Source organism: Vanellus vanellus (assembly GCF_965231255.1).
Source record: "Vanellus vanellus genome assembly, chromosome: 2".
Taxonomy (NCBI): domain Eukaryota; kingdom Metazoa; phylum Chordata; class Aves; order Charadriiformes; family Charadriidae; genus Vanellus; species Vanellus vanellus.
Genome location: NC_138906.1, coordinates 161,433,038 through 161,454,931, shown reverse-complemented (window position 1 = coordinate 161,454,931; position 21,894 = coordinate 161,433,038). Strand labels below are relative to the sequence as shown.

At 37.8% G+C, this 21,894-nt stretch overlaps 1 protein-coding gene across 8 annotated transcripts in view; it reads right to left on the bottom strand.

The window, feature by feature from the left end:
* Positions 1-6,317: 6,317 nt before the first annotated feature.
* Positions 6,318-21,894, bottom strand: part of PHF20L1 (PHD finger protein 20 like 1) — a 58,905-nt gene continuing 43,328 nt past the window's right edge. For 4 of the 8 annotated variants that reach the window (XM_082479967.1, XM_082479968.1, XM_082479971.1 and 1 more), the window contains 8 exons: positions 18,933-19,097; positions 18,374-18,555; positions 16,364-16,463; positions 15,092-15,178; positions 13,980-14,175; positions 13,199-13,568; positions 9,604-9,769; positions 6,318-8,484 (listed from right to left, as the gene is read on the bottom strand). In XM_082479967.1, coding sequence (XP_082336093.1) covers positions 8,342-8,484; positions 9,604-9,769; positions 13,199-13,568; positions 13,980-14,175; positions 15,092-15,178; positions 16,364-16,463; positions 18,374-18,555; positions 18,933-19,097 — 1,409 coding nt within the window. In that variant the 3' untranslated portion in view covers positions 6,318-8,341. The remainder of the gene's footprint in view (positions 8,485-9,603; positions 9,770-13,198; positions 13,569-13,979; positions 14,176-15,091; positions 15,179-16,363; positions 16,464-18,373; positions 18,556-18,932; positions 19,098-21,894) is intronic. The other 4 variants (XM_082479974.1, XM_082479969.1, XM_082479970.1 and 1 more) reach the window with 1 other exon arrangement.

Here is a 21,894-nt window from a genome sequence, read left to right as displayed (position 1 = left end):
GGGAGAAAAGGAGCAAGCAGAAAAGGTCCCTGCCGTCAATATGGGCTTAAAACTAACATGTCTTCAAAAATCATTGCTCTAGTGCTGGAAATAAGGGTTTTGTTTGTTGTACACACTGGCAAAAAGCTCCTCAGTCTAGATTATAACTGTAGGGGGAAAGAAAAATGTCAGTTTGATGAAACATGGAAATCACAAACCTCAAGGGAGAAGCAGACCATTTCTTCATTGTTCCAGTTTTGCATTCGCTTTCTTAGTGGAAGCAGAAGTCTGTGCTACTGCAATTTTTACATATCAAAAAGCCCAGGGGTAAATGACTCCTGTATATGTATACATAAGCACCTATACCTACAGAAAAGTTGCTCTCACCCAAACAAAACTTGAGCCTGATAATTCAACCTTACTTTGGGAAACAAACTTAAAGGAGCCTCCTGAATGAGGCAGCAAATTGGAAGAAAAAAGTTTAAGAATGGAAAGCATTGTCAAATTATGCACATATCAATGAATTCATTTATTTTTGCATCATAAACTGCTTTTCTATGTTAAACAAATCACCAGTCTTGGACAATCCTCTCCCACATTTTAAGAAAACTACGTAAAAACATAGGCTCACACCATGTGTTAGCAACTTATTACACTTCCAGATTCTACATTTTAGATTTGGAACATTTCTTCCCAAGCATGAGACATTCAACTCAGTCTTCTTCACATGATTTTAGCACAGATAACAATAATAAGACTGTGTGAAGCACTTATCTCTATCATCTCTGGTTAAGTTTTAAAAAGTCCTCATGTGATGCAAAATTAAAAGATGACAAGGGAAAAACGCATAGCCCCACCAATAATACAAGTTTCAGTCCCTTCATACATGACGCATTCTTCAGATTGAAAGAATGATGGGGAAGTTCCAGTAACTTCTATACTAAACTTGGCTAGACCAGAAAAGTAGACAGAGGACTTCTCTTTTTTTATTTTTTATAATTTACCAGTTGGCAAATGCCTTTGGTGACAAAAGAACCTAAAGGAGCCCATGCAAAAACAGTTGAATTTGCCTTTGTCCCCGCAGAAATGAACCATTTCTAGGACAGCTAAAAGGGCTTTTTTCTTATCCATTGGAGGTAACAGTTTTCCTCTATCTAATAGCACCACAGACATGCAAGGTAGAAAAATATTAATTTTATTCTTATGACAACTGTGGATGCAAATTGTGTTGAAACCCCAAGTGAGTTCCACAACCCGCAGCGGTGCCATGGGTGGATCTGCACACCGAATCGACTCAACGCTTGACAAAAGCAAGCTGGCACAGTGAGAAAAGGCACCACCAGTCACACGAGGACAGCAGCAGTGTGCCAAACTTCTGGTGTTGGTAGGACAAAGCTATTTTTTGGTCTTTTTCGATAATGCAATATTTAACCTCCTCTGAACGAAAGGCAAGAGCGCACAGCCAATGGAGTCAGCCAGCGAGTTCAAGGCTAAACACAACTCCTTCTGCCACACGGCAAAGCTGCGGAATTCCATATGCCACCTGATGTTGTGAAGAAAAATGAACAAAAAAAAAAAAAAAGACAGATTAAACTCATGGAGCACAGATCTGTCAGTGACTGATAAAACTGATGGTCTTCAAGCTTTTGGTAAAGGAAACCTCAGTTTACCAGAACTGAAAGACACATTAAGAGAAAAAATTTGTACAGATCTTTTATAGTCAGTACGTTTCTACAGATGCTGACATTGAATTTCTACTGAAGATAAGGCACTGAACTGGCTAGATGTTTGGTTTGACTCAGGAAACAACTTCTTTAATAAGTCTGCTAATTAGAAAAAGTGTTACAGACTCCCAAGATCTGAATTTGGCCTTCTATCTTAAATCTGAGAGACTGCACCTTCAATAATGATTAAAATATCTGCTTCAAAATTAAAATTTTGACATTTCTTGCATGTTTAAGATGATAACCATTTTTGCTGTGAACAACAGAAAAATTTCTGTGTGTTATAACTCATTTAGATTCTGTCTGATTTCATTCACCTGCCACTTACCATTTGTGCCCTGTCCCACAGGACATCTAGGACAGGGACTTTCTTAGCATCCTTTGCTTATTTCTTTCCAACACCACCAGTGTCCTGAACAACAGTTTGTAGGCAATACTAAAATACCAGAAATCACAAAAAGCAAACTGAAGTTATTTTGTAATGACGTAAAAAAGGGCACAAAACTAGAAACAGCCTTGGAAGGCAGACGGCATCTCTTCTTGCGGGCAGACATCACTGCGAAGGTGCTGGTGAAAGACATTGTCTTTCCAGAACCGAGTGCATAGCAAACCCTGAAATTGTTAAAGACCAAAGTGTCCAGTGACGGGACAAGAGGTAACAGGCACAAACTTCCATCTTAACGTGAGGAGGAACTTCTTCACTCTGAGGGTGGCAGAGCACTGGCACAGGCTGCCCAGAGAGGTGGGGGAGTCTCCCATTTTGGAGACATTCAAAACCCGCCTGGACGCCGTCCTGTGCAACTGCTGTAGGTGACCCTGCTCGGGCAGGGGGGTTGGACTCAATCTCCAGAGGTCCCTTCCAACCCTGACCGTTCTGTGATTCTGTGGTTCAGGAACAGAAAGAAGAAAAAAAGTCTTCAAATCACGTTGCCACACAATAAGTAATTCTGTACTGCATATTAATTACTGACTACATAATTTGCCTACAGGCTGAAGATTCCCCTAAAGCTTTGTAATGTACACAAATAAATGAGTATCGATGACCACATATAACTTCTTGACTACAGGCTATAAAGGCAACTGAAGATTCCCTGATGCTTTAAAACATTTACAAGCACTCCCTAGCACGCCAAAACAGAAGTTCACTGAACGGGAGCCCAGGCACGTAACAATCTCAACAGACCTTTATTGTGAGTATTAGAATGCAGTCAACATTATTGCTATTATAAAAAAAAACAAAACAAAACAAAACAACAAAACAAAAAACAAATCACAGAAGAAAGGATTTCGCTTCTCTCACAGAAGATTTAATAATAGTGCAGTGCTGCCTCTCTCAGCGCATTTGGTGACAATACACTGACGCGGGCGGCTCCAGCTGAATGAAGGTGGCTCCGGCCAGTTTTGAAGAAGGGCAGGGTGCTCTTCGCAGCGAGCAGCAATCGAACCAGCGTTGGTTATTCAGTCCATAGAATAAGGCTGGCTCCTTCGCTTCCACACAGACCCACTGAGTATGGAAAGGGAAGTTCACTCCTGAATGCTTTTTCACGCTAGTTCATTTTCTCCATGCAATCTCCAATTATTTTTTAAGTGAGACGATCAGGCCGGTGCAGAATGGCCGCCAAACGCGCCATCTGCTCTCTGCGCAGTGTATTTTCACCATCATTACATGCTCCATACTAGTTTTCCATAAACAGATATACACATAGTGTATAATACTTATTGCTAAAGACAGACCCCCACACCCAGGACATAACAGAGTATAATAAAAGCCATTACTGAAGTATTTCAAACATCCTCTGTAAAATGATCATCTAAAGCCACGAGGACTCAGTACAACAGAAAAAAGCGTCAGCTAATAAAATGTGAGACCAGCAACAGGCATTTGAAAAGTGATTAAGCCTCAGACCTTAATAAGCACAGCAAAATTACGGTGCATGTACTGTAACATTTCTAAGCAGTAGAGAGAAAATCCGCGGTTCCAGTGTTCTAAACTGACATGGCAGAAGTGGGTCCCGTTTGCAAATGAATGACATCACTGCATGCACCCCTTCACACATCAGCACCTCCACATGACTGCTGACAGAGCAAGGTAGTCCCAAGGGCCTGATTGAGCACTTCTTGTCACCAATGTCCTCCTTGCAGAGGGCTTCCCCCCCCTGTTTTCGTTGCCGATTTTTACATCAAGCTCCAGTTCAGTTCAGGATCTGGTTTGTGTCTTTTAAAGCTCCGGTGAAGAAAAATAGTTGCAGTTCTCCCTTCAAATACAAAGGAAAAATATTCTGGTTTGCAAGCATCAAGAGACTTTTATAATTTTACTGTGATGTTCAAGCAACTCCTTTACATCCCATCCTTCAGTTTGGTAAGGAGTGCTGGAGCCCAATAGTGCCAGAGGGGTTTTGCTGTAATAGTCACTCAAGTCTAGTTAAGTTAGAAGCCAGATGGGAGCAGAGGGAGATCACCATTTGTACAAGACCAGAAGAGGCGTACTAAAAGGCGGCAGCAAAAAATATCTAAAGATTTTGACCATGGTACATGCAGTCCAACCACATACGGCTCATAGGACATTAGCCTGAGGACAGACGAGCAGAGGAGACATGTCCCTACGATTGCTTCCCACAGCAGCCAAAGACGAGGCACAAGGACAGAGGAGTGAAACCCTCCAGGCACCACAGAAGACGACAGTGCAGAAAGCTGAAGAACAAAAGGAAAAACAGATGCAAGCTGCAGAATAGATGGAGGAGCACATGTAGAAGCTCAGAGGCAAAATTAAGAGGGCAGGTGGGTGTCAGCCATGCAAGAGGACTGCACCCATGGAAGAACAGTTTTAGTTCTTTACCACCCAGCAAATACGTGAAACCTATCAGAAAACTGCAACCTATCTTCTTCAACCATTTTAAAGAAGACTACAGGCTTCTGCCACTCTAAATTACTCCATAGCTGAACAAAGATCTATGCATGTAAGGCCAGAACACCCAAAATATGGGCACCACTCAACCTACAGCTACCCAAGAAAAGGGTTAGCAGGAAGCATCTTCTAACCCATTCCCTGCCCTATGACTCAAGGTACCTCCAGTTTGTAACTGAAACACAGGCAGCCCCCGATGCAATACCTGATCATGTCACCAAGACTACATTTCATTTATAACTGCAATACTGATGCCCTACCACCATCACTGCAACTGAAAATGCAGAATTCCTGATGTAGATGCCTACAGTATGGTCACAGGAAGGAGAAGGCTTTGAAATGAATCACCCTGATACCTCCGTGAAAAAAAAAAAAAAAAAAAAAAACAAAAAACAACCTACCAACCCTCTGACAAGAAGCTGGGCGTTTAAAGGCTCTAAAGATTTGCCATTGAGCCCTGTGAAATCACAAGAGGCTTCTGTACAATGGCATTTCCTTTTAGTTTATTACTATTAAGAACTTCTATTCAGTTAAAAGAAGGCTGCAAATTTAAAATTTTTGTCTTTCTGTGCACATTTATCAAAACCAGTCCTTACATCAACATATACTATTTCTTCCTCAGAGAGCATCTGCCTCCTTCTTCATAAAGCACAAGAAATTGCAATTCACACCCCAATAAATGGCATTGCAAGTAGACCGTGTGTAGGTCCCCGGCTCATTTAGAGAGGAAAAGGGAAGACTGATGGAAAATGATACCTACAGGAAAAAGATTCTCCCGATAAGGCTGACTGGAAGAAATACTGGTATGAGCCAGATCACATCAGGTTTGACTGGCACAGAAGCAAAGCAATCAACTGTAGGTTACATTCTGTGCAAAACACTTTGTATTCTTATGGCACTTGACTTGTGTTTAAGAAAAAAAACCAAACAAAAAACAAACAAAACTTCAAAAGCATCCCAAACCTTTGAATACTTGAGAAACCGGGGCCAAAACTAACATTCACATCTTACAGACCAACAGCACAATTTGAGAAAGCAAGACACATTTGTGAAACATTCAAGCAATACACAATGTATCACAGCACTGTCCATAAGGACACTGAGATTGTATTTCTTAGAAGATAAGAATGCTTGCAGGAACTTCTATAATATGCAACTACACAAGAAGTTAAGATTAAAAAAATACTGAACAGATTATTCGTTTTTGAAAGCACAGTCCATCCTGAATAAGGCCAGATCCTGAGGGATACAATGACATACTCGTGTAAATTCACAGACCATTACACATTCAAACAGAAGACAAGTTAAAGCTGCAAGGGCAAATTTGACCTCATGATTTCCTTTTCAGGATACTAATTCCTCCATCTCTGCACTGAGTGAAACCTCCATCCTCCTTCCCGGAATCTCTCGGTCCACCTCCACCTTCAGTAACATTTACAGTTATATTACATCACATGCATGCACACACATTGCATAATAGTGCTACAGTGTATGCTGTATAAATTATGTAAATACACTCCACTTTGTTTCAAAGTAATTCATCTGGATTTACACTTCTCTTATACAGTACACACAGTACCACATTCAAGGCTACGCAGTGAGTGAGTAATATATAAAAAAGTCTCACATATCCAAAAGCAATTAGGTCACTCAACTATTCATAGTTTGAAACAGTTATTTAAGCATCCAACTATATAACACAGAGTATTTTATTTATTAACAGTTGCTATAAAAATGTCAACAACTCCTCCTCAGCTCTTGTATTCTTTCTGCATTATGAAGTTGCCAATCAAGATTCCATAATTAACTTCCATGTTACCATACAGCTCTGTAGTGTCTCCCATGAGCTTGATGCGGCAAGACTTTTTAAATAGCAACCACTCTGTAACAGGGGTTTACATTTTGCTTTGGACATCAAGAGTGATAACTCACTTCAGACATGATAGACAGGGAAGTGTCAGGGTAGGTTTATTTTAGCAATGAACCAGCCATGCTTTCTTTCTCAATCGTGAAAGTTCAATGCACTGGTTGCAAAGTCTTTCCCACATAATCCATCTTTGGCACATTTTTCAGTTTTATGCATCCTCAAAAGGCATTCCAAGATTATTTTTTTTTTATTTTTGATGGTCTGTACATTGTAACAATCACTTCTTTTTTACATGTAGATGTAGATCAGGAAGAAAAGTGGAAAATGGAGAGTATGCAGAATAGTTTTAATAAACAGTTTTACATACAGTACCTTACATATAGAACAGTGTGTTTGCAAATTTAAATAATTTTTGAATGTACAGTGGCTTGTACTCTTATCAAAAGGTAAATTCAAGTTTACTGTCTATCGGTTCTAAAATGCATTTATACAGATAACTAGAACTGATAAACAGACGTGAGGCATAAAATGTTCAAGTATCTTAATGTCACCAGTTAAATAGCCTCCTTTTAACAGTCATATTTTACAAATTTCAAAACCTGTACATACATTATTTTCAATTTTAGAAACTGCTTGTTAAAAGGTAACATTTCATGTTAACCACCAGTTCTTAATAGTCTATCGTAATAAAACTAGACATGTATAGGTATAAATGTATATAGCATGTATATATGCACATGTGTATCTATACACATATACATACAAATAAGTATGTAGCACTGGGTACAGTGGCAACTTATAAGCACAGGGAAAGCCTGGGCTTAAAATCCAGCAAGAGCTAACAGAGCAAGTAGGTTGCCTTTGGTTTCATGACATTTCATTCACCGAAGCCAAAAGATTTTATAAAATCATCTTGGATAATGTATCTTGTGATATTTATTCTAGTGGTTTAGTATATTCACAGCCACAGACAGTTTTGCTGCTCTTGTCATTCCTCATCCCAGCTGAGGATGGTAAAGTTTCAGAGGGCCAACACCAGAACGGAGCTACCCAGGACAAAAATGGTACCTTGAATCCTGAATACTGCAATAGAACATGAAAAAAAAAATATAAACTAGATAAAATTTTGGATGGATTGCTGGCACTGAGTAGGACTTTGGAAAAAAAACTTCATGTAAGTCATAATCAAACTCTCATCCCAGTGGTTTTAATATTATTTGGCACATCTGACCACTATTTGCCACTTATGTTTTAAAGGAGCCTAAGGGTGCTGTAATAAGGATTTCTATTTAAAAAAATACTTTAAAAAGGAGACCATGATAAGTAATTTCTTTCAAAAATCAAAGCTAGTATGTTCATTTTCCTGAACGTTCACGAGAGAAGGAAATAATCTAAAAAATTTCCTTGTAGAGAGGATACAGATCTCTCTGTGTCTATCTTTCACTAGCAAGATAAGAGGAATTCATTAAAAATGCAGCTCCCGAGAATTTCTTAGCTGAATTCTGTGAATTTAGAATATTTTTGCCAAAGGTCTCAAAATAGTAGCATTGTTCTTCACACAGTTTTTGTTTGTTCAACTTTCTTATAGATTGGGATTTTCTTGTTTATCATGTTAAAATCATATCAACATTTCTCAGTATGCAATATATTATATTTTGAAACTTGGACATCTGAATACTCAGATTTTCAATATAACAGATTCCTTACTCTAGATTTCCTCTCCTCTCTCTAAAGCTTCAGGCTACTAATGTAATCAGCAAAGAACCAGATAAATGCTCAGCTTTTTGCTGTCTTCCTGTCAGTCCTGTGGCAAGTAAGAAAATTCACTGTAGAGAACCTATTTTTATTTCCTTATTCTTCCTTTTGTCATACAGAGCAAAGCGTTGCTATTTGCTGTACTTTCCCCATGTCAATTAAGAGCTGTTTGATACGTCGCTTGAGCTGAGGCAATCTTGCCAGAGGATCTGGTGGTTCCAGTTCTCCAGTGAAATCAAGCCAGCTTTCTAAAACTACAGAAGGAAAAGGAAGAAATTAATTAGAATCAGTCTTCAAGAAGCATTTTTCATAAAAATTCAACTTTTCTTTCTTACGCTGTCTTTTATCAGAAGGGAAAATATACTGAGGCTGTGATTTTTATTGAACAGAAGAAAAGTTTATTAGGGAAACACCAACTAATTCTGCATTTCACTCAATCCAAACATATCTTCTGATTTGATTGTTACTATGGAAAGGTACCTAGGAGCAAATTATACCCTTGGTTAAAAATTTATCACCTACACACATAAAAGAAACTTTAGTTCACAGCCTTCTAGCTATGACACTTCTGCAACAGAAAATGCAATCCTTAAATGCAAGGCTCGCTTCCGTCACTTTAACAGGCTCCTGTTTACAAGGTCCATATTCCAGAATGTTTTTCCAATCTTATTCAAGCAATTTGTATGCTTGTAGAGACAGAGAAGGGAAAAGGCCAATGCTGGTAGCCTCGAAATATTGCCTAGTACAAGCAGGAATATTGAAAGTAAAACTGTAACTGGGAATAAGACAATTTTGTCAAAAGACCATTAAGGACTCCAATAACTAGAAGCTCCCCTCATTCTTTGTTTCTATGAATGGCGAGTAAACTTGTGCTGTAAGATTTACTCCTACACTATAATCCCATTCAAGTTTTCTCATGAAGCTTGTTTTGTCTTCCTGAAACTAGTTACCTACTAATACATAGCAAACCAAAGCTGAAGGCAGAAGGAACGCAACTTTTTTTTCCTAAATATTGTCAAATGCTTGAACAACCAGGCCAAAACCACTCCAGGTATAGAAAAATCCATCAACTTTATGAACCATATCTAGAAAAAAATGAGACAAGTTACCTAAGCTTTCTGAAGTCTGCCTAGTATCACAAGCTTGAACTACAGTTTCAGTGGTCCTGAGTGCTTAAGCTACTTTATTGGGCATTCAAAACTTGTGGAGGGGGACGGGGGGGGGGGGGGGGGATGAAGGATACAATATTGGCTTATAATATTGGGTACCCAAATATGAATACAATATGTAAAAATCCATCCTCAGTGCCTCAGATCACCTTCAACACAGTGGCTATGACAGGTCTATTAACAAGTATCTGGCAATGCAGTTACCATCAACTTCTTTTTCAATCAGGTCCATTCTGCTGGTGACTTCATTCTGTACATTCTCTATATGGGTGAGGAGATTTAGCTGCCATTGAAGATGTGTGTCCACTTGTTCTTCTGAGCCTTTTCTTTCATTACAAACAAACACAGTGTTTCCTTCAGCAGAATTCTTCTTCATAGGAGCAACAGAAAGAAAAAAATTGCCATTTAAGGGGGTTATTTTTGTTTGTTTTTTTTTTTTTTTTTAATTTCTGGTGTTGATTTCAACACTCAAGTCACATGATAAACTACGCTGGTTTAGAATTGTACTTCTGTCTACTTGACAAAAAGCACACTCAAAAAGCCACATACCATGACACATCGATAGACCAAACCAAAGAAAATGCAAATTCCATAGAAGTGAGCATGTATAGCACTGGGGGAGTGAGGCAAGAAGTAAAGTTTACCAGCTCAAGCACTTCGTTTAATGCAGACAGACTGCATTACTGTGTCCTTTTTATATAAATTATGACTTAAATCATGAAGTGCTAACTGCACTGGTCTACCCTCAGCAAGAATGTGCAAAAGCCTAAGGTTTATTTCAACTTTAGCCAGACAATAAAGGAATACACCCTAAAATGAAGTACTATCCAAGATGTCAAAAGTCATTTATTTGCATAAACAAACTGGTCATTCTATTTGCTGATTAAGACAAAAGAGTCCTCTTCCTACCATTGCTATGGTCCTATGTAACTTGCAAGCACAAGTCTGGGATAGAATTGGACACATTTGGGGATAGTTACGAGGGCAGTAACATGCAGAGTTATGCACACACAGTATCTGAGGAAGAATGACTTTGAAATAATTAGTATCTTCATAGCAAGTCAGAGATAGTACCCAAGTTCCTTATCTTTCTGTATTTGACATTTCAGCTAAAGGGAATAATTAAAGGAAGTATACCAGATTTAATGAATTAAAATGTTCAGCATCTCCAATAATTAGCATGATTCACAGTTTCTATTTTATACCCACTATGACTTCATAGCTGATTAAGTTCTTTGACTGTTGATGATTCTGTTTTAGGGACTAAAATAGTGGATACGTGTGCTCACACACTGTCAGTTCATGGCAAATGCCAGAGCAAGGAATGAATTTTATCATATCAATACACTTCTCTGATAAAATGCTCATCTTATTTTTTCCCCACATCACATAACAGACTTAACACCATTTTTTTTTTCCAAGCATTTCTTTCTGTAGTCAAGAATGGGATGAGTGAGAAGAGAGGGGAAGAAGAAAATTGGGACTGATGGATTTCAAGCTACTTCTTAAGCAAAAATAACTGTTTCTTTTTAAGACTTCAAATAAATTAAAAAAAAAAAAAATCAAACTTGGACCAACCTGCTGGCAGCTTTGAGTGAGTCCTGGAGGACAAGCATTGTTAATACTCAAATATTCATTAAAGGAGTTATTTACCAAAAATAGATTTTTCAAAGTCAGAAAAGCCTCTAAACTCTCAAACCATTCAGATAAATATTTTATCTCTCAAGACATTAGGTTTGTCTCCTCAGTGTTTTCACTATTCAAATTATTAATCTTTATAAAGGATATTTTCAATATAAATACGAAACGTCCTTTTTCATACAATTTTCAGACCCTCGCTAAAAGCACAAGAGAAGAACGACATTTTTCCCTCACTGTATAAGGACCCAAGTCCATTGGTGAATCTTTAAGATGCCCACTGCAATAAGAGAAAATCTTAAAGCTAAATAACAACATCAAAATAACATCATGAAAGATCCCCCCCCCCCTTTTAAACGACCTCTGTATTTATTCAAATGGCTAGTGAATGTTCCTTGAAAAAAAACCCTTAAGATCAAACAGGTCCTCCCTCTAAGCTAAGAGATCAGTGTAGGCAATCAAGGGAGTGGAGGCAAGGGTAGTGAGAAGCACAATACAGGATCCAGCTCATGAAGAAGAAATAAGCGTGAGGTTCAGGCTCGTGCTTTCAGAACCAAGAACAGGGAAACTAAATACAATTTTAAAGATGATGCACAGTCCAAAAAGGGTCTTGATAAGAGTCAGTCTGAACACTTTATAAGAGAAAAGAAGATATGTAACAGAATTGTAGATCAGGATAAGACAAAACAGTACAGAAAACTAGAATATTTAAGGCTCAACGGGATGCTAGAAGGGAGACTGAAAAGCCCCAGCCAAAACTTTGACAAGGAGAGGTGAGGACGGCATCTTACAGAGAAGTCAGTTCATGTAAAAATGGCACTTCAATGTCAGTGTCATCATAGTTTTAAGGTGAGTGCAAACAGGCTCATGGAGAAACCAAGGAGAGCTTTTCAATGTGTACTAAATCTAGGCAGAAAGCCTTATTTCAGATATCAAGGCTGACTACTGACAAGGTGAGCTAAGGTGTCCCAAGAATACTCTGACACTGCCCCAGACAGATCTGTTCCTAGTTTAAAAGAGAGCACCTAGCTTTTTACATACATGTTTAAGTCTCTGAAGGAAATGTTACCTTTGTTTCACTGCTCACTTATATTTTCTTTTAATTCTAAATGTATTTACACTATTTAAAATGACAAGTTACACTACTGTTGGAAGGAAAGTGTATTTCACACCGCCGTACGTCTCCTCACTATACAAACTGAATATAATCATGCAATTTAGCATACAAACAGTTATTTTTAACTAGAATGAGCCAAAAGTTTCCATTCGGACTCTATAGCCTACATGCCACATTTAAAACTAAAATTAAAAGGAAAAAAAAGACATATCTTACTCATTTATTCCACACGAGAAAGTGTACTTCAAAAGGGGGATGAGTTGGGCAACTTATTCTCACACAGTTGGTATTGTAGAAAACAGAAAGGTTTGTTTCACTTTGTGTTTTTTTTTTTTTCCTCAAAGAGAACTCTTCACTAAAACAAGACTAACAACTTTCAGACCTTTTCCACAAAGTAATGGATTCAAACCATTAATGAAAAAATGAGAAAGAGATGTTTAAATAGCCAAATATAATCCTGCCTAAAGACCTTGTGAAACATTCAATTAGAAGAAATACACAATATAAAAGACTCAAAAGAAGTCGCACGTGAGGTGATATTACTTGGTCAGTAAATAATTACTTGTGGACAGAATTCTAGATAGCATTGCTATTAGATTATGGTACAATAATAAACACTATTACAAATCTCAGTTTAAAAAACAACAACAAAAAAACACCCCACATATAGAACACAGAATTGAGAGGGAAAAAAGGAAACTTGTTCTGTTTTTCTCACCTCGCAAAAACCATCCAAGTTCTGTTTCAAGACCCTGCATTTTAAGCATTGGATTGTTTTTTGCCCCAAAACATTGGATTAAGCATAAACAGTTTTAGCATAGGCAATATTTTAACCATACTTTCAATTTCATTCACCAGCTGAAACGGATATACTTAACCTGAAAGTATTTCAGTGATCCAACTTTGCTGCTAGTGATTTCTGCTGACTTATTTGATAGAATATGGCGACAATGAACATTTCTAAATGCTTGTATGCAGTGACTTTTATCAGATTGAACGTATTTTTCCAACTAAGAAACTTCCCAGATGAAGAATGATACCTACCTGCTCATTCATACCATCATCTTTAAAAGAATATTGTAAACAGTTTTTATTCTCAGTGTGAAATTCCTGATCTTCCTCAAAACTACTTGTATCTTCATCATCTGAGCTCATAAGGTCAGTGACTGCTTTGCAGTCCTGACCAAAACTCTGTGGTTTTTGGTAACTGTGCTCACTTGTGATGTATGTTTCTTCCATCTTCTGGGGTATGCTGGGCGGCTCTTTATGGTTTTGACTGTGACACGTCCTTTCAGTTGGATTAACTGCATCCGACAAAGTCACTAGTTTTTTCTCTACCCCAACAGTTATCTGTTCTTGTTCTTTCCGCATCCCTGAATAAGCCCAGAGATGAAGGTCTGGGTGATGCTTATTTCTGCAACAAAGGGGAGGAAAAGCAACTTACAGAGAATACTACTTACAGCACTGAATTATTAAGCATCCACTTCTGCTGGATCACAGCTATTGGGTACCACCATTATCAAACATGTAAGTATTCCTCGGTCACTTACCAATTTAGGAAAAAATCCATAATGTTCCTTTAACACAAAACTGACCATTTAAAAAAAAACCCGAAACACTAATAATCCCAATATACCAGATCCACTCAGGTGCTGAACACCTAACTCCCACTGAAGCTGAGAGTGCTCTACATCTTGCACTTGAATTATCGAAACTATTATACAAGAAAGTGGTTTAACATGAGAGAATAGTGCATATGGAACAACAGCAGTCTGTGTTACCTAAATATACAAAGCTGGAGAATAAACCCTGGACTGATACTTACTTTAATATCCCAATCTTCAACTGCAGTCCATGCAGTATTTCAGTTACACCGTATACATCTGCCAGTAGGTGATGTGTTGACACAATCTTTTTGGCATTAAGATGAGAGTAGTTTTCTTTCAAAAATGATAATCCACACATGTGTCCGTTGTTTAGCCAGTCTTTATCATAAAGATATTTGGCACTCCACCTCTGACCTGGGGTAAGCAATAAACAAATTGAGGGCCATCTAAAGCCACAGCAGAACTGTATTTAGAGTGCTATAATTATATGCTGTACTCTTCTAAATGTCTCCTAACAACCATGAAGAATGATTCAGGATCTTGCTATTAATATTATAAAATTCAGTTTTCATGGATTAAGGGGAAACTCTTAACACTTACGAAAACAAAAATAAACCTGAAATCTCAAGACCTCTCTAAATGGCATTTGAAATGAAAATCCAATCACCTTTGTGATGAAAACACAGGATATTAAGAACTGTTATTATCAATTTAACCGCAAAAATAAAATTTAAATCAACATTTTATTTATCTAATTACTGCAGCTTACTTTATAAAAAAATACCTAAGTTACTAAGAGAAACATTAGAAAGTGGATTTTATGTGGACATATCCAAAACACTTAGTTTGTTTCTAAAAGACAAATATTTTGCTTCAATACCAAAAGTCAGTATCTACTGACTTTCAGGAGATCAGGAGAAGGCTTCATGAAAAGCAGACATTTCAAAGTTATCTGACAGCAGATTTCTTATACTCTTCTTTGAGGTGCCTTTTACTAGACACTACTAGACAGGATATTGCTGTAAGTGGTCTCCCATGCTATGGTAACATCTACAACCTTAACCCAACAGGCACGAGTGAGTATTTAGCTAATGCTTCTATAGTAACTCAATAACTATTTAAAAAACAGAAAACCCATAAAAACAAAAAAAAAAAAAGCCAACCCAAAACAAAACTAGAAGTGTATAAAGCTAATTATTCCAATATTATTGCTTACAATGAGGAACCCAGACAAACAGGTTGACTAAGACCACAATATCTTACGCTCAATTTCATATCAGACTATCATCATATACAGAACAAAGAACGGGTTGATGGAAGCCCTTCATACCTTTCAGGAGAATACCCTGTCTATCTCCTTTCTGCCCATTATCCCAATACACTTTAAAATACTGACATTGTGAATGACCTTTTTCTCCTGACATAGAAAGAAAAGAAGTAATGGTTAGGAAGGGAGAGAAGATAAAAATTAGGGACACAGTCTCTGCATAGCAGGGGATAAGGAAGTACCTAGTACAGTGCAGGGAAAGACACAAGACAAATGAGTTGTTTTTTATAAGAAAAAGCTTGACCGCTCAAAAAGTATACCACACAGAACTATCAAACAAGACTCTATACCATCAATGTAGATTGAGACTGGAGCAAATGGAAAAAAGTCACATCTGTCCAGCTCTATTTTCCTAAATTTTCTTCTCAAAAATAACTAATGAAACCCATGCTGTTTTATACCTCTGCACAGTTTTCAGATTTTATTTTTCGAATTCAGAATGAAAGTAAATTTGGGCGTGTAATCTCACTTCCCTTTTGAAACAGCTGGGCTGTTGGATATTTCACCAGAAGACTTGTATGTGAGTTTGTATAAATTGTCAGGAAAAATGCTAAAAACTTTCTTCCAAATCATATAGTTTTTCTCCAAATAACTAAGAAAAATGGGTTTACGGACAGAATAATTTTTAAATCAACATTTTCCTGATCAAATTAATTCAGTTTAGAACTAAATATATTTTTCTTAATTCTTACCATTTCAAACTTATCCTAACAATCTTAAGTTCAAGATCTGCTGTTTGTGCTGCGCTATCGTTTACCATTAGAAGTGCTAGATTTTTTCATATTTTATATATCCAGTTCCACACCTCTATTTACACAATTCTGGACAAGCACAAATATTCTAAAATTGCAATTGATATGAAGTGACATCCACAGCATATCTGAGTCCACTGTGGTAACAAGTCCTTTTTCTCTAAAAAATATTTAAATGAATAGATGTGATGCCAAGAATAGGCATAACAGATCGCTGAACAAGAATGGTTTGTTTAGAAAGACTTTTCAAACAACAATGACATGAAAAAGTGCTAAGGTTTTGAGGGAATTAAGTTTCAACAATTAAAGCGATGGTAATTAAGATCACGAATAAGAATTAGCATAGCTGAACAAGATGTTACTAACAGGAAAGTATCTGCTCAGAGCCAAACTTAGAAGCACTTGCCCCAAAGTATAACAGGTAACACAAAACAGACAAAGCTTTGACAGTTTAAGCAACGCATAACATCTCTGCTTAAAAATCCTAAGCAGACAGCTGCAGATAAAGGTGCTTTATCCATACCTGGTGGATCTCTGCAGATATAACAGATGTACTGCTCTGGAATGCTGTCCTCTAGCAGTCCCATGCATACACTGTGCTGCCAACACAAACACTCTTCACACTGACATTAGAAAAAAACAAAAGCAAAAACTAAAACTGAGATAAGTAAATTCAAAACTCGGAAGCTATTACTTGTATCGTCAAAATGCAGAGAACAGCAGTTTAACTTAAATATCTGGTTTGAGTAAGATTATTTTAGTTGGGCAATTTGTGTTTGGGTAGGCGGAGACATCAAGCTAAAAAGTAGCTCTAATTCTGAAAGTTACCTCAACCACAAATTCCAGACTGGAAAAAAAGAAATTGAAGATGTAATATTTAATAATATTTTATTACAACATTCAGTATTTTAGCACCTAAGTATTTAGTAGTGAAACATAAGACAGGAGTATAATATTACAGTAAAGTAGAAAGATAATGTAATACATTACAGCATAACAGTGAAAAGTAGAAAACTCTTCAGTTTAATTATTTATATTTACAAAGCATCTCTCCAGTGCGCTAGAAAGATGTGTTTTTAATATCGCACCAATGGAAAATCTAAAAGAAAAAGAAAATGAAGAGAAAATGAAAGAGGAGAAACAAGAGAACAGGAGAGCAAAATAGAAGTGGTACGACATGAGGGCCTAGAAACAGCAAACTGGTTGCTCTCAGTGAGACAAGGCATGAAGAGGAAAAATCAGGCTGTCACTGGACTTTAAAAATGGGCAGGAGACTTCCACATAAAAATACATTTCCCTTTCTTAGTTCAGTGTTTGCTGTGTTCTAAATATTTGCTGGTTTACTACTGAAAATGTCTCCTCTTTGCTTTCACATGCTTTTGAGCATCATCAACCTATTCAAAACACTGAAATCACCTTTCCTCGTCACACTGCTATAGCTACAGTTTCCTCTCCTCACTCCAAAGACATCTACACCAATCCATTTTTCCACATTAATACCATAGCTGAACTCCTGCTTAGTTCCTCCAACACCGCACAGCATTTCAGTAACGTGTTCCCAGGGACAGTCTGTGTGTCCTTCACTTTTAGGTCTTTCTGACATTTCCAAAAGACTTAGTCCATTAACACAGGACAGTCATACTTGCTTCCTTCAAGTCTCAACTAGAAAGGCTCTGTATTTTCAACGGAAACTGTACCGCATTAATAGTTGAATACAAACCTGTTTTTTGAGTGGAGGGGAAAAAAACCACAAGTTCCTGGCATTTTAAAAGTTATTGACAATTGAGTTCTTCCTCACTGTTGTTTGCACCTGACCTAATAGCTATATTATGAATTCCTGGAGACAAAGGCTTCGTATTATTCATTACTAGATGGGAAATGCTCCTCTCATTGGAGTACAAATAAATAAGCAGCAGTAGCTGTAATCCATCAGCACCTGAATACTGTGCGGACACTGTATATCCTTCTTCCCTTTTTTCTCCACTGAGTAAGATTTAAATTCTTAGTTTCTAAAGCCAGCTAGTGATTTCTAGTTTGAGAACTGCTATTTTAAAGATGAAGCACACATCACACACACATCACAGTGACAGTATTAACATCTGTATAGCAGAGATCTTGGATACAGCTGAGGTACGTTTACAGTTAAGCACAGTGGTTTCTACAATTGGTACCGCAAAGCACAAAGGCCAAACCAGAAGGGCTGGTATAATCCAGATGGTCTGTGGACAGAAGCAACGATTTGTGTGCGGGAAATGATACTTCATTCCAAATTTATCAACTGGCTATAAAGAAAAAGGTTACCTTTCCTTACAAACCTGTTCTACATATCAATTTGTTAGAGAAACCCCATCCTAGAGTAGTTCTGCATACACGGAACAGAGTCACGCCAAGTGCAGAACTTGGAAATATTTTGTTATTGTTCACTTCTATTTACAGCTCTCTACCTAACTTCAGTCTCCAACACATCAAAAGGGCACCTTCACCAGCAAGAAATTCACATGGAAAATACATCCACCCCCGCAAATTTCTTCACCTGAATCATAAAGCCATTTTCTTCATCCAGCTCACAAATGCATCTAACAATTTCATTGAGAGCATCATCTTCATCCTGAGACTCTTCAAAGTTAGTGGAATCAAAATCCTGATTGTATTCATCACCGCTAAGTAACAAACTCTCTGTAGAGGAATCATCCAAGAACTCCACATCTGAAAGGTCTAGTAAAAACAAATACATGTGAAATTTTGTGCGTAGAGATGCAACACTTTATGGAGATACAGGGTTTTTTGGCAGTTATTTTTGCATATAGCAAAAAAAAAAAAAAAAATCACTCTCAAACACACTGCTGTTTTCTTGATGAATTCTACAAAATGCCTTTAATGTCATCTCCTCAGAAGCAGAGTAGCAACACTTAACCAAACCAAGAATGCCGAACAGCTTGAGGAGTATAAGCATTTTGGTTTAAATAGATTAAGTAGAAATCAGTCACCATATTTATAGCTACAATCTCAAACATAAACCAAATTACTTCCTTGAAAATTCTCTTTCTTAAAGAATTAAACCTACAAACAGAGATGCTGTTCAGCCAACCTACTTTCTCCACTAAGGTCAACAGACAAGATAGCTCTTGGATACTGGTATGATGTATTCTTCTCTGAGAACATGCTGCGCAAAGTCAGAGAGCTCCCCGAGGACCGTGTTAATGGAGAGGAACACCTGTCCAAGAATTCAACAGAACTATCTTCATAATCCGAATAATCTGAAAAGTTAAAAGAAAATAAGTCACTGTTACAAAAGTTAAGAAAACTTTATGACAAATGCAAAAAAAAAAAAAAAAGAATCTTTAAGTATACAGCAACATTATATTCAAAAGTAAAGAATATCAACATTGAGGTATTAAGATGATGAAACTAGGTATGAAATGGCAAAAGATCTTCAAAACATTTCATTAAAAAAATTACTAGTAAGAAATATAATGAAGTTTAATAGCTAAGACAAGCATTACTCATTTAACTCCCCCCTCCCCCCATCTCTGAATATACAGAGGAATAAATTTTCCTAGAGCATTAAAAAAGTCTTCTTTTTCCACAATTCATCCTGTGCCATCTGCTATCCTTAGCGATGCTGCTGGTAGCTCTCTCATTTTGCCTTAGGTCTGTTTGTAGCAGTACCAACATTGCTACCTAGAAGTAATTGCAGATGGTCCTGTCAGGTTAAGTGATAAAAGCTTGTCTGCACCCCTGCAAAGGAGCACAGGGAGCCCAAAGAAAACCCTTCTGAGATGCTCCCAGGCTCGTCCCAGGAGCCATCAGCTGTTGATGGGCCTGGCAGCATCCCAGTAAAATATACAAAAGCCCAGAGAAGCACGATGAGGAGGCAAACAACAAACACACCCTGCCCAGGCCCATCTCTGGTCTGTCCCAGCAGCACTATCACCCCCATTATCCAGGTGTGAACCCCATCAGGATGTGTTACCCAGAGCAGCTCTCTGGACCGCCTTTTGGACTAAGGTGGTTGCCTGATATCTAATCTAAATCTCCCCTCTTTCAGTTTAAAACCATTACCCCTCGTCCTATCACTACACTTCTTGACAGTCTCTCCCATCTTTCCTGTAGGCCCCCTTTAGGTTCTGGAAAGCTGCTATAGGGTCTTCCCAGAGCCTTCTATTTTCTAGGCTAAACAATCTCTCAGCCTGTCCTCACAGGTGAGGTGCTCCAGTCCCCTGATCATCTTCATGGACATCCTCTGGACCCACTTGAGCAGGTCTGTGTCTGTCTTATGCTGCTCAAATGGTAATTAAGAGTAGTTATCCATTTACTCCTCTTAAAACTTATTACTTTGAATATAAAAGTGAGTAATCTGATTTCTACACATTCATCCTTCCATAGGAAGCATACCCACTACCACCTATATCTTGCAATGGGTTCCACAATATGTGTCTCTCCTAAATACCTTCCATAAACCCACTGTTCATATTTACTTTCTCCTGTCAAAAACACACTATCTACCACATTTCCTAAGGACTCTCCTGTAGGAGAGTCAACTCAACGAGCAGTTGAGCTGATTACTTCATGCTGTATTGCTATCAACCTCACTGCAACAGAACAGTGTGAATAACAGAAATTACCTACCTTCTGTGTTATATGGGTTTTATTTAAACAGTCAATCAGGCATACGTTCAGAGGCCAAAAGAGTTTTTGTTGGGTTTTTTGTTAGTTTTAAAGCCTTGCACAAAACCCTATCTGAGGCATACAACGTGCCCACTCCCTCTTCTTCCCCAAGACGCCTCAATTTGATTCCAAGGGAACGGAGCATGGCTCACACCCTTTCATTTCTGCCCATGCTCTGACAGCCGAGTGAGCTGGTCCTGGAGAAAGACTGCTTCTTCTCACAGATCATTTTTAATGGGCTTTTTCACAGTCAGACACTGAAGTCAGAATCTGCCAAAGCATTTTCCTTTTTTCCCCCCAAGTTAAAGAAGTATCCAGGGAGAATGCCTCTGGATTTCTAGAAACAGATTTTCACAAGATGCATTTGCAAAGAAAAAAATGATGAAGCTTTTTCTCAGACTGCTTTCTGCATCTGAATTTAAGATTTCTATTTGTTGGGGCATTGCGAAGTATATAGTTTTCTCATAATATTTACAAGCATTGGATACAGCCCCTATAAGTTGGGACCTAATCGTGGTACCTCTGCCAAGTTTCTAAGGTTCAAGACAAGTTGGCAGAAAGACCAGAGGAATAAAAAAAAAAAAGGGAAAAAAAAAAAAAAAACAAAAAAAAAACCAAACCAACCCAAAACCACAAAGCACCTTACAACCTCAAGAAGGTAAAACCAAAGAACAATACTGGGCAAAAGAACGCAGCTCTGATGTTAATTTGCAAGAGGTACTCTACTTGAATCAATTTGGATGAATAGGGTTTGCAGGACCCATTGCATGTCGAAGCTGTATGGAACCAGAGAACAAAGTGTACCCCAGACAGGCAAAGTCTGAGACTCGCTGATCTCCAGCACAGCACTTTGTGAAACAGCAAAGTATCACATGCTCAGATGAGAACCATCAGTCTGACCAAATCTTCCCAAACCTTCTGAATTGTGCATTGCATCAGCCTTTTCTGATGATTCATCTAAATTTCCTAATTCAACACCACAAGACAAATAACTTATCTATTTACCTCCGTCTGTGGAAATACGTGAAACCAAAGGCTTAGTGAAATACTACGTCAACATCTCATCATTAAAAAAAAATATACAGTTGTAGTTTTGAAAGTATTTCAAATCCATTGCTCAACTTGTTACCTATTAAAACAGTTCTGCTCAAAAGATCTTTTTTCAAATACTTCAATCATTATTTTGTTTATTTTTACGCAAGTTCTTTTTCAAACACTTTTACACTAACAGTCAGTGTCATATACTCAAAGGACAGATGAGCTATAAAAAATTTTTCTCACTCTTATCAAACTGCACTGAGAGTGCTGCTGGAGATACTGCTGTACGCAAGGTGATGGCACATTACTTTAAGATCTTCCTAAAAATGGAACCCATGCAGAGTATTA